Source organism: Solanum lycopersicum, chromosome 11, assembly GCF_036512215.1.
Source record: "Solanum lycopersicum chromosome 11, SLM_r2.1".
NCBI classification, from domain to species: Eukaryota; Viridiplantae; Streptophyta; class Magnoliopsida; order Solanales; family Solanaceae; genus Solanum; species Solanum lycopersicum.
In genome coordinates this window covers 41374782-41389157 of record NC_090810.1, presented here as the reverse complement: position 1 = coordinate 41389157, position 14376 = coordinate 41374782, and the positions used below count along the sequence as shown (strand labels likewise).

General features: G+C 35.7%; 1 protein-coding gene across 2 annotated transcripts; it reads left to right on the top strand.

The window, feature by feature from the left end:
* The first annotated feature begins 2534 nt into the window (after positions 1-2534).
* Positions 2535-13470, top strand: LOC101266993 (uncharacterized). Of its 2 annotated transcripts, XM_004250668.5 has the most exons (5): positions 2535-3044; positions 6333-6447; positions 6548-6629; positions 7866-7917; positions 13148-13470. In XM_004250668.5, the coding sequence occupies exons 1-5, from the start codon at positions 2673-2675 to the stop codon at positions 13208-13210; spliced, it is 684 nt and encodes a 227-aa protein (XP_004250716.1). In that variant the 5' UTR covers positions 2535-2672; the 3' UTR covers positions 13211-13470. The 2 variants fall into 2 exon arrangements, with proteins under 2 accessions (XP_004250716.1, XP_010313059.1); XM_010314757.4 differs by lacking the exon at positions 6548-6629 and having other exon boundaries at positions 2579-3044.
* The last annotated feature ends 906 nt before the right edge of the window (positions 13471-14376 follow it).

The window sequence follows — 14376 nt, the reverse complement described above, 5'->3', positions numbered from 1 at the left end:
AATTATTCTTGAAAATGAATGTTTCAAGAGATGATGAAAATTATAAAAAAAAGGAGAGTCATATATGATTTAATAGTATCATAACTCAACCCTATGGGAGGTTATAGAAAAATAAAGAAAAAAATTAATGATATAAATGGTCATTGGTCAAGTACTTTTAGTACATCACAAATATTGTGGTAAGTTTTATGATGAACTATCAAAATGACAAAAGAAGGAAATAATTCTTGACCACAAAAAAAAAAATTCATTGATTATATATCTTTGTACGTCAAAAAAAATAATAACATTTTACCAATACTAAACAAAAGGGAGAGGATACTAATGACAAAAGTAAATCAAGAAGTACGAGTTTTACTTGTAATGATTTTGACCATGACAATAATGATATAAATTTCTCCTTGAAAGAGATGTTTACCTCACAAATAATGTTATGAAATATGTGATAGTATCCATTGTTAATTATGTGCTTTGGTGAGCTATTGTGCAACTACCAAAGAAATAAAATTGTTCATGATATTGAAATTGTAGTAAGTCCCAAAAGAATCTTTTTAAGTTTCAAAGAAATAGTCAAATTTTTTTTTTAAGACTATAATATATGAAAAGATTTAAGATCTTCATCTTACTATAATTAAAGTGGATATAAGTATGAAAAATTACCTATTTTTCGTATTGTTTGTGGTAACTATTTATGCGCATCATGATGAAATCATATGTAAAATAAGCTAGAAGTTTATTAAAATAAATATCAGTTGGCATGATTGGTTGATGATCATCCCAAATCAAATATGATACACAAATAAATGAGATTTCATATGAACATATATATGAAAGAAATAAGAAAAACTTCAAAAATTCTCTTGTGTTGTTTCTTTTCATTATAAAATTATAATTAGACCAACAAAGATTGAGATTGTATATCCTAAAATTTTGAAATGTATATAATGGTGAATATGGATCTTTTCACTTGCCATGTGGACCACTTACTATTTATAGATGCATCTATGTTATGGTCACATGTGTTTTATTATCAACTTGCAATTTGATCTTTGTAAAAATTGTTTGCTCGAATTGATAAGTCAAGAGCAAATTTCAAATTATAAAACTATATTGATAATGTTGGTATATGTCCAGATGGTTAAAGAAAAAAAAATTATATGCTTCAAATAATAGCTAAACCATTGGTTATGAGAACAAAACTCTCAAAATTGTTTCAGGGTCAGTTACCAAATAATTCTCATCTAGAAATTTAAATGTGTGATGTATTATTCAATTGCTCCATCACTAACACAATGCATGTTGACCGAATGTTAGATTCTCTAAAATTATGGGGAGATGATAAGCAACAGAAAAATAAGTTTATGCATAATGACATAGAATTGATATGATTCTCGTTGATATAATGATGCACATTAGATTTAAATCATAGTTAATAGATGATTTTAGCCAAAACCTCGCATCCTTGACCTACAACGTTATTCTAATTCTTTGTTTTTTTATCTCCTCTTTGTAACCTTATTCTCCTGAGATGATACACAAAGACATACTAACCTCATATAATGCTACACATATTATGCAAGAAAATCACGAAATCTCACACATATAACACACAACGGATGAAAAGTTAAAAAAAAAACCGTTATTTCTCAATCCCTTCGTAATGACTAATGTTTCATTCGATATTCCTTCTTCGCTTTAACACCTCAATTAAGGTTTGTACCTATTGAACACTTGTACTGTTCAAAATAAGTATATATTAGACACTATTTGCTGACATGGCAAGGAATGTGTAGTACACATACAGTGAACGCGTGGAGAGATATTTTAGCTTCTTTTTGTTTATCAGTTTCTTCGTCTTTTTTCAATAGCCATAACTCTTCCCGCACCACCACCATTGCCGCCACCTCCCCCCACCATCATCTACCCTTCTATTATCTTCTTTTCTTTTCTTCAACCACCTATTCCTTTCCCTTACCATTGTCGATATTTTCTCTTCCATTTTTTAAAAATATGGCAGTAATATCACTACTCTATTCCTCCATTCCTCCCATTGTTCTTCCTGAAAAATAAATACTTTAATTATCTTATTTTTTTTAAAAATAGATCTAGAAAATTAATAATTAAGAGGAACGGCAACGACAATGACGGTGACGGTGAGTGAACGACGATAACTTGAATAAAGGAGTTGAACATATTTTCACCCGTTGACCTTTATGAAGCAACTTGCTCAACGATTAATTGATTATAAATCTCTCTATACTCCATTAATATATGGTTGAAGTTGTGAATGAGTGCAATCTTTTAGCTCAGCATAGTTAAAAACAAAATACAATGAACGAATTGAAAATTATTCATGATTCTAAAATAGTTTTTCTTTTTTTCCTTCAAAATTCCATATGTATATCGTTGATTCGTTAATTTGCCACATCATCATAAGTATATTATACACATATAATATTTTTAGTTGATTTTATTAAAAAATTATTTAAAAAATTTAAATTGATAAAAGTGTTCAATAGATACCAATCCGATTAAAAAGTATTCAAATGAAATAGGCACACGAACTTAAAAGTTAAAAGGGATGTGCATGACTTAAGCCGAAAACAGATCAGTGGCATTCATTTAGCTGCGCCTCATAATCACAACAGTAGCATCAAACTGCAATTGCAGCTATGGTGATGCTTATGAGCAGCACCTCATCCTTTTCTCTCCTCCCACTCAACTCAAACCCCTCTACATCTACCACTGCCGCTGTCGTCGGCAACTCACCCGCCGTTCTTCATAGTGTCAACTGTTGTACAGATTATCTATTTAGGATCGTTTCTGGCCATCGGATAAGACAAGTGGCTGTACGGAATAGCAATCGAACGGCTGAGGTTACTTCATCCTCTGATTCTGTAACTGATTTAGAGTCGGCGGCGAGTGTGGTGAGGAAATTCTATGCCGGAATAAATAGGCGGGATTTGGACTCTGTCGAAGAACTTATTGCTGAGGATTGTGTGTATGAAGACCTTGTATTTCCTCAACCTTTCGTTGGCCGTAAGGTTAGTTATCAACCTGGACTAGTTGTATTTTGAAGACTTTTTTCTGTTGCATTTTGTTTGACTATTTTCTCTCTGGTATATTTAGTTTAAGATGTGAGAAAAGTTCAAACTAAGCTAGGCTTTTCATTCAATAAAACTAAAGATGAGCTGAAACCCTTTGAAAAGAGGCCAAGATTAAACTGAAAATGGAAATTACATTTGGGGATAATAACCAAGTTCGTACTTTCTTCATCCCATTTTATGTGACACCCTTAGATATTTGTGTGTTTGAGATTCATTTCATTAAAGATAAAAGGAAAACTTAAAAGTTAAATTGTTGCTAATCATAGTAAGGTAATACTTCATTTTGAGACGAACTAAAAAGGAAATGCTCTTACATAAAATGGAAGAGAGGGAGTAATTAAATTTATAGGGATTTTGCCAAGAGAAACATCTCCATTTCAAAAGATATGATCCTACTTTCATCAAATTAAAAAGTCCGCTGGTTGATGTAAAGATTAACACCGCCCATGTTGCATAGCATGGAGCTGAATGAATTCACATTCAAATTTACGTGAGATCAAAATAACATCAAAGTGTTAGATGAATGTTTTGGGAACTTCAACTGCAAACAAATGTCCAAGAGCAATGGTTACTGCAAATTTATCAGACTCTCTACTACTCTTAGAAGTGTAAAAAGTATGGAGGAATGCAAAATCATCATCATTATATAGTGCAATATTTGGGCCCTCTCCAGTTACAGCTACAACATCAACTTGAATGATTCGCACACATACAACAACAGTGAAACAACCAACATTTTGCAAATGTCAGAATAACCAATAATAACCTCCTGATGCCCATCATAGTTCTTTATTATGTGCTCCCTACCTAGTGGCAGAATCAGGATTTTCATTAAGGGGTTCGATGGTTGTAGTAAAACGCAATATTTATTCCCTCTCCAGTTACAGCTACAACATCAACTTGAATGATTTGCACTCCTGCAACAACAATGAAACAACCAATATTTGCGAATGTTAGAATAACCAATTATAACCTCCTGATGCCCATCATAGTTTTTTATTATGCGTTCCCTATACCAATTAATTGGTAGTAATCTTCTGACTACCCAACCAGCCAGTGGTGGAACCAGGATGTTTAGTAGGGCTTGAACACGTAACCTCATGGAATTTTCTTATGCCCTTAACCAATAAACTAAATCTTCAACTTGTTTCAAGAGGTGTCAATACTTGTATATATATTTACTAAACCAAAATATGACTTCTATATACAATGTAACTTTCTGACGAAGGGGTTTCGCTTCACACCTCTTGGCCAAGGGTGGGTGCGCCCCTGGATCCAGCTTGTCTCATGTCCTACATGGGCTCAAATAGAGGAACTAGATGCTGTGTTCAACCAGGAAAGGGCCTGCTTATCTCCCCATTAATAATAAGATGTGCATCCTTTTGTAAAATCTCTACATCTAGTTCATCCAAGGCATTTGGAACGGTGGAAATAACATAAGCTCCAACTGAATCATTTCCTAATTCAGTATCTGTTTTTTTTTTTTTTAATGAAAATCTGCTTTGAAGGTATTCTAGACTTCTTTGTTGTCAGGCAGAACCACTGTAGTAGGAAGAACCCAAGGTCTTTGCCTTTTTATATCTTTAGTTAGAAACTCCAGTGTTTGCTCTTCATCCCAATTACCATATTTAGGTATTTTGTGATTATATCAATTGCCTATGACCAGGACACCTAGACATGTGAATATAAACAAGTGATTCATCACTAAAATATAGCTGAAGTTTGAGAAACATGAAAATTGACTCTCAGAAACTCAAACCCGATCAAGTATCTCCCAACTGAATCTGAAAGCTTCCTAATTGCCTCAAGTATTGAACAAAACCCACACCAGCCTTCTCTGAAGTTTACCATATGTGCTCATAACAGAAACTATTAGGAAGAGATGCTTCAAGTTTCTTGCGGTTCATACTTTTCTATAAAGAATTTCAAAGTATTGTTCAATAACAACAATCATCCTTGAGTCAACATGATAGAAATCACAACTTCTTTGTCTTAGCTGCTCATGTGACATAGCATAGGGCCAAGGACCAAGATCTCATCTTGCCACCTCAATAACTCAGGGCTTCAGTGTTTCTCCACCTTTAGTAGAGCTATTTCACAATTTTTTCGCCACAGTGCACTTGCCCATTAAAATCTTGACGAGGATACTCAATATGAAAAAGGCAAACTGTCAGCTAGCTTCCACAACTCCATCATTCCTACATCAATGAGTATTATAGCAGGAAGAAAATTATGGCCCAAACTATGAACACAAACAACTTTTACAAACTGCATTTGGAGATTTGGAATCACATCTTTGTAAAAAGTCATTTTGTTTCAATGTCCATCTCAGTATTGGAATTATCACTATTAATAGTAATTCTATTCTCCTCTTTGTTGTTGTTCAAGCCTTTTCCATAATAGAGAAATCACCTGAAAGCCCAGTTTTCTTCTTAGCCTTGTTACTGCTTCCATCCTCTTATTTTTTCACCTTCTTGCACCTCTTTAAAGTTCCATTTACTATAAATTGAAGAACCAGTTCTCCATCATCAACAACCTTATTGGCGTCAGACAAACTAATCTCGATGCTCGATAATTCTAATTCCTTGGGTTTGATGCACTTGAGCTTATGGTCTTTCAAAAACAATCCCTCTACTTCCATGAGGTAGTGGTAAGGTCTGCTACACTCTACCCTCCTGAGACCCTACTTAGTGCGATTTCTCTGGATATGTTGTTGTATCTGTTTGCTTTTCGTGAGTGAAGAATTTGGCCGTAGAGTTCATTATCTTTGTATAGATTTCTCTGTTTTGAGTTGTGATCCACCTCATCTGAAAGTTCTAAAATTTTGTATGAGGTGACACCCTATGTTGCTCGGACTTTTCAACAGTATCATCGGTGCGTGTCCGATTCTTCAAAAGTGGTGCATTTTTGCAGAATTTGACACCGGTGAGGCATCTAAAGTGAGGGGTCCGCACAACTTACAACTCTTTGGGCATGGGATTAGAACGAAATCCATCTCTAATGAACGGACACCCAATGTCGGTTTACTCTGTTTTGTTACTCCATGCTTCACATGTCTAGTACTCAGCATGGTGGCGAAGTGTTAGTCCCATATAAGATAATTGTATTTGTGATTATATTCGCTTAAAGAAAATCACTACTTGAGCTAATTTTTGGAATTATATCAGGCCTATGTCCTTTTTGCTCATCACTAAGCTTATGTTTGATCTCAAACTATTAATGCAGGCAATTCTAGATTTTTTCAAGAAGTTCACTGATTCAGTTGGTTCTGATCTGCAATTTGTTATTGACGATATATCCAAGGAGGATTCATCAGCTGTTGGAGTCACATGGCACTTGGGTATGGAAAAACTTGTAATACTTTATCTTGTTTTCCATACTGTTTACTAGGAAGATTGATCTTCATTGTCCAGGGTAATTGATTTTGAATATGATAACAGAATGGAGGGGAAGACCTTTTCCTTTTAGCAAAGGATGCAGCTTTTATCGATTGGAAGTGGTGAATGGCCAGATGAAAATACTGTTCGTAAAACAATATCCCAACCCACTAAATACTGGATGTGTTTTTATATTTTATTATCTGCTGAACACTTCAATTTTATCTAATTGGTCGAACAAATTACTTCATTGAAGAAGATCGAGAAGCACAATTATATGTTCATTGTAGTTAGCATAGAGGATTGTTCAATATTCCATATTTTTAAACTATAATCAATAAAGGGTGTGGCCTAGTAGTCAATGACGTGGATTGAGAACCATGAGATCATAGGTATAAATTCCAGCAGAGGCAAAAAACACTGGCTGATCTATTGTGTCCATGGCTGGTGGGATGTGACTGATATCCCGTGGAGTTAGTTGAGGTGTCCGAATGTTGGCGCGGACATTAAATTTGTCAAAGGAAAATAAAAAATCGACCAGCAACTCCTAAACCCAAATTAATTGGATTCATCTATATGAATCTTTCGTATCTCTTTTTCTCTATTCAGTGTGTGCTGAAGTGGACATATTTGAATAAACTCAATATTTTGAGAATTCATTAGTCAGTTTATTACATTGACATCAATCTACCATAACCTTTTACTTTTATTGCGCTTGAAACTGACCATACTTTGCTAAGTTAACATAGATGTAGGTGTGGAGCATTAACTTAATTTATAAATACAGAATTTAACTTGCTTGCTAGTTATGAGCATCATCTTTTAGCTTGATTTTACATTGTTCCATAAGGATCTTCATGTAGTTATAACTTATAATCCTTGTGTTAGCCAACTATTAGAAGCACAAGATTGTTGGTTCCCATTCTCTATTTGATCAGGTTTACACTTATATTAATATATATGAGATAGATTTGATGACCTAGATCCTGCTCCTGATCTGTACACTATTAAGGCTGTGACTTTTGTTAATACATGATGACAAGGCTCTTCAGAACTCCGGACTAAAAAAAGTCAGTAACTAGTACAGAGAGAATTTGTAAAGATAATTAACTCTTTATAGATGAAGGGTAAATTATTAATTTCTCTATCCTTTCAGTGTTTATTGTATTTGGCTGTAGAAAATGACTTGTAGATTTTGTATGTTCTCTTGTAAGGTCCTGGGTTTTTCTTCTTGGTTTTGAAATTTCTCAGCAGCTCTCTTTGGGAGAAGGGTCTTGATAATCACTTGCAACCAAAAAAGACTACCATTCTGTCTTAGGCTTACATTTTAAGAGCAAAAAAAAGTTTTGAGTGTAGACTAAATGTTAATTTTCTTAAGCAGTTATGGCAGAGACAGTGTGGAACCTGCAGTCAAGCCGGGGGAGACGGCATTGGTATGGATTTTCCTCATCTATGAAAATTTCTTCACTACCTCAAAATCATTTATCTGTTGTCTTTATGTTTGTATTTGTATCCACTCCACAGGTAAATTAATGTGCCATGCTCATCTCTCTACTCTTAACTTTTTGACTATTGCCATAAATAAGTTCTGGAAATCATTCAATATGTCTATGACCATGAATCTTTACATGAATTCATTTACAACTCCTGATGAATTCATTTACAACTCTTATAAATTAGTCAAGCAACCCAATCTAGGTATATGTCCATCCTGAGTGCAAATCTGCTCCTCGATGGCCAGGGTTAAGAACTTGCTCTATATAATCCTTGCAATCTTGAATTTCCACCGTCAAGTTAAATTCAAGATCCATAGATAGTATTTGATAGTTGTCCAAGTAATCAAATATCATATGATAGACTAAATAACTGAAATCAATATTCGAATAACAACAGTCATGAAATAATAGCCATAACCCTTAGAACGAGAAATTTAGCTCCACATATACATGAAAGAAAAATAGCAACTCATTCAAAGAAAATATAAAAGTTTTTAGAAGTATGGAGAAGAAAAGATAAAACCCAGGAAAATCTGGAGTCCATGATGGCTCCTATCTCTCGCCAGGTCAAAAGTTGTCTGAAAAGCTATACTTAAGGTGTATTTATAGAGTTCAAAAAGGTTTGGACATTTATAAGGCAAATCCAAGTCGGAATGGAAAATCCTTTAGTAATGCTCCATCCTTGAATTGCTTCCGACACTCTTTGCGACACAAGCGTGGTGCATGCTCAGCATAGGCGTGGCAGCCTTGTGACACAAGAGTGGCGCAGGCTGCATGCACTTCTTGCTTCATGATTTTTCATGTGCGACACTTTGCATTTCAACCGATGGCATGACCTAAATATGTTCCAATATCATGTACCCATGTAATAAAAAAGAATATACCCACAAAACTCAAATACAACTGATGAAATATAGTCAATGGACCATATCCTTTGAGTTAGTAAGAACAGTGTGGAAAGTAAAAGTTTTAAGTAAAGGACACAAGAGTTGCGCTGAAACCCCCTTGCTCAAGGGAGGAGAAAACTACGACATGTCTCACTAGATTTCAACACAACTCCATTAACTTCAAATAGCAGAACTTCAGATTACAAACTCTTGCAACCTAGGAATCAAGCTCTTCATCCATTTCCCCTTTGTAACAGCTCTGTAACGTGAAAACAAAGCAATACCTCTATTGCCCACTACACCAACCACTCAGTCGACAGAGATTTCAAGAATACGACATAGCTAACTCTAGCTACACTCAAACTCAAAACAAACGAATACAACTTGAACTGATCTAATTCCTTTATAACACATGAATAGATCTTACAGTGAATAAGCACAAAACTATATTCTCAAATAACAACTGAAGATAGAAGATCATTCGATCAGGTTCCTTGCTGCATATGATAAATATTTCTTTTGAGAGAATGGCTTTTGCTGTGTGATTTTTCGAAATGCAAAAACGAAGGTTATGTCCCTTTGCAAGATGACTATTATAGGATGGAGAAAAAACCTTAGTGCTACGTCATTGGCTAAGAGTACTGATCCTCTGCTTGGGCTTTCAGTAACTGAGCATTCAATCAAGCAATTTCTGCATTCCGACTAGCCATGATGACTGTCATTTCTTCCAACTTGTGCTTCAATTGCTCTTGTTGCTCCAGTAATTCAGACACTTGAGATTTTCCCTTGTTGCCTATCCTTCCTTCCACATATTCACTCTCAATGAGTGTGGTCAGCGATATAGCCTATTTGATTGTGCCCTTGATCCCTTCTCCAATAGCGATAGCAAAATGGTTGAACACTCTCGTCAGCAGATGCCCATATTCCATTCCGTGCTTGCTGTCCTTAGCAGTGACAGTCTTGTGGATATGCTCATAATAGCAAGGAGATTGACATCTTCAACCTTGATAAGAGTTTCCATGAGGAACAAGTCAACAACAGAATCAACAATTCTCTTTTCAGTCCTATGTAAAATCACCTTATTCAGAAACTATCACCTTATTCAGAAACTCACAATAGAGTTGGAATCTTCCCTTGACAAATTTCTTTGGAATGCCAGCACAACTCAATCCGGGAAGTCTGCCAATTTCTTGAACAAAGTGTTTTGAAGGAGATCCTTTGGCAACACTCTCGATTCCATCCTTGGGAACCTGCAGAATATTATTTAGAATTTCCTCAATTAAGTGAATCGTTATTCCATTCACTTCGGTATTCAGAATCCCATCCTTGTAAACTCTATGTTGCAGAAAAACTCTCTCACTTCCTTTTCATACAAAGTGGGTACAGGCCACTCGAGCAGATGAGTTGGACTCTGAAGCTCTACACATCAGCTAGGTCCCTCATTCCTGATTTGCTTTGTATCTCAATATCAAAGACCCTGCCACTTAGCACCTTCCGAGTCTTCAGTATGTTGATTCTCTCAGGCTTTGTGAATTCCCTCTCCACTTTTCTCTTTTTACCCTCTGAACCAAGTCCCATCTCAGAATCAGAAGTAGATTCAACAGACTCTCCTCCTCATCCTCCTGCGACTCCTCCTCCTCCTCTGACAACCCTGTTTTTTTTGCATCTGGTAAATCTCCGTCAAAATGTTGGTCTCTCATAGTAGAGGAGACAGGAACAGGTTTGGATGGTCCAGAGATGGATAAGCTTAAGGAGCTTTAAGCACAGGTAGTGGTTCAGAATGGGTCGACCTATCTCGGGAGGAGTCTTAATAGGGATACAACTCTAGGGTTGGAGAACATTCAGGGGTAGCAACTTTTGAAGGAGGTCGAGGAATGGGTTCGTCACATGCATGGGTTGCAATGAAACCTCAGTATCATGAGATTTTGCCTCTTCAATCGGAGGAACGGTTGAGATGGGGGATGAATTTTTGCCTCTTCAATCTGAGGAATGGTTGCAAGGGGAGTTGAAGGAGGAGGTTTTCTTGAGGAGAAGCAAATATAGACGAATCAATTCCATCTACAATATTTAACATTTTTTCAGTTGGAAGTAAGGGTTGAATTGATTCGTTTGGAGAGAAAAAGGGTGATGATATGATTTTTTTTTTGTATTTTGGAAGCAAATTTAAATTTTGAGAGATTGGAGGAAAGGTGGAGTATAAAAGGAGATGAAAGGATGTGTCAGGTTCTGAAAGGAGGTATCTTTTTTTTGGCATTTTGGAGGATGGGACAATGGTCAGAAACCCAGATGACCAACATGTGGCAATTACAGCGGTCCTCACAAATAATTTAAATAGTGTTTAAGAGTGGTAATCCCTGTGACAAGACCAGGTCCCTCTCCATAGTTTGAATGTAAATTGCGCAGGCCTGTTCTTGTCTCCTTTTCTTTCAGCACATCCACCATGTGTGTATACCTAAAAATGTATGAGATCGAATTCACCAAAACGAACATTACTAATAACAAGGATACCTGTTCCCGAGAGATAGTCATGGAGGAGGTTGACTGCATCATGCATGATCAGCTCCACATAAAATAACCATAATCATAGAACTAGAAATTTAACTCCACATAGACATGGAAATAAAACAACAAACATCTAAAGAAAAGTTAAAGCTAATGTAAAACCCAATATACTCCAGCCTTTACGACAACTCCTAGCCTGTGTTTTGGACAGCGAGAAGCGACCGCTTGCCTTTTTGAATCAAGGCTCCAATTAATACCAAAAATTAAAAATATTTAATTGCATATATAAATATCCAAAATCTTAATAGTAATAACACATATTAGCAAATATTCAATTCAAAAACCAATAGTAGATACTAAAAAGTCTAAAACTTTAAAGACCAAATAATTCAAAATACAATACTAAAACTTTAAAAGTCTATTCTTCTTCAAAAACTATCCAACTCTTGAAGAAAAGAACTCAAGAAGAACTAAAAAGATCAAAAGAAGAAGAAAAAAAAGAGGTATACCTCAGGTCCTCAGTGCAGCAGCAACTCGAAGATGATGGAGAACAGGAGAAGAGACGCGACCGGCAAATTTTGACAATAGAAGATCGCGAAGGGAAGAGGAGTCGGGGAGAAGAGATCGTGAGGGGAAGAGGAGTCGGCAGCAGCAAATTTTGAAAATAGAAAAAAAACCCTAATTTTGACTAATATTGTTAAGTCAAATCTTTTAAAAAATTTAAATCAAAAAGGCGGTGCCATATTGTCGCCATTAGCTCGCCATGGGTCGCCTCGCCTTAGTGTGGAATGGCGAGAAGGGCTCGCCTTGCCTCGCCTCTCGCCTTTGGCGATGAGGCGCTCGCCATTCACAATACTGCTCCTAGCTCTCTCTATCTTCAAGATGTCTAAAAACTGTGCTTAGGGTGCATTTATAGAGTTCAAAAAAGCTTGGACTCTAATAAACTAAATCCAAGTTGGAACTTGGACCAGAAATGCTTCAGTGATGTGCCAACATCCACCCTTGTGCCGCAAGGGGTGCTGGGAGAGTTTTGGTAAGAATTTCGTGACATCTTTTCTGACACATGGGTGACACATGCTCAGTATGGTTACGGCATCCTTGTGACACAAGGGTGCCCAAGCTGCCTGCAAGTCATGCCTCTTGAAATTTTCATGCGCCTGCATATAAAAAATATACCAACATAAGCTTAAATTCAACAAAATTAAGATTAAAGGTGTGATAATAGCAAAAGAAAGGATACAAAATATAGATATTTATGTCAAACATCACATTGTTCTAACATGTGTATCAAATGAACATCCATCTCTCTGAGTGAAAGAAATGTTTACTTCCACAAAATTTAGCTGGGGGTCCATGTTGTATACATAGACAGACATGCATAGTTCCTAAACCCTAGTATATATTATATTTTCCCACAAAATGAATTTGCTCTCACATCTATGCATTGTAGTTGACTGAGTAAAAGGACGTAGACATGCTGTGTATACTATATGTGTTAAAGTCAATTCGGCTGGGAAGATTTCTGCACTACTGTATATTAATTCGCCTATTGCATGGAAGGTTAAGTGAGTCTATAACAACTGTATTTAGTGCATTATTGATGCATTGGACTTTCTAATTAGCTGAGAATCTGGGTTTCATATGGCTGACTGGTGAATAATAGCTGATTATTTGTACTATCAACTTGGCTGCAACTGCGATTTTGTTGAGCAAGTGTCTTCTTTTCTCTGCTCTTTCACTTGTAATTTCTTCACCTACACTTCTAAGAATCTTATTAGGTTGCGATAAGAGGCGTGGCATGGCTGTTGCAAAAATTTCCCCAATTGGCAGATCGGTTGTGATTGAAGAAGTATGATTGGTCTTATAAGATTGAAGTTAATTTATGAGGGGAAAAAAAATCAGTATATACATGTCATTACTTGTAATGTAAGCCTGAAAGGCTTTACTAGTATGTACATAATGAATTTGTGCATAGTTACTTGATAAAAATATTCATTTCCACCTTGTATGTCATGGTGAATAAATTAAATTTTACTATTCAGATTTACAGTAATATTTTAGGGAGAAGTGCACAAATACCATGATGTTGCCATTTCACAAATATTCGCTTCATATATTTTTTACAAGTTTATTCGTTTTGATAAAAAAGTCACAATTGTCATGCTTCGAGCCTACACTTTGGGTGTGACAGACACTCAGACTCATTGCTGATTCCTAGCAAACCGTAGGCCAGACTTACTACTATGCTGAGCTATAAAACTATGTGGAAGCTTTTAATAGATGAGCAAGCAACTATTGTAGAAAACATAACTCAAATAGCTTTATAGATAATAAGTTTAAAGTAGAAATGTTTGTGAGAACATCTTAAATTCAATCCAATCAAACTCGTCTATGAAGTCTCTACTAACTGAAGATAAGTGTTGGAACAAGATTTACGACTATCTAACTATTTACTAGCAATGACTAATAATCAAATGAATTGAACTAAGATAAATTGAATCCCTTTGAAAACAAGGAGGTCTCACCAAAATTTGATAGAGAGAGACCCTACTAGAGTGTTTGCTGACTATCAGCAACACCTGAATCTACATTATTTAAAGATGCATGCCAAATGTCGCCCGTATATCAAATGTACGGTATGTAAAATGACTGCCACAACAACTAGCCATATGTTGAACTGAAGAATAAATCTAAAAGTACACCGTAGGATAATTAACTGAAAGGTAAAGCATGCATATGTACTTCTAACAATAAAGTTTTACGACTGGATATTTTATGTAATAGTAGCAATGTAGAAAATAATGTACTTTACTGTTTTGGGAGACTTTCTCTAACCGAAAATCATCACTTGAACCTTTTAATGATACAATATCTTACATTTGCAAAATTCATCCATTACCTTGCCAAGGAAAAGGTCAAATTGAATTGTAGACCAAAACTAAAAGGGGCTTTTTGAGGAGTCGTTTGAATCAACAACACTATTTTATCCCTACTACCAGAAATTGGG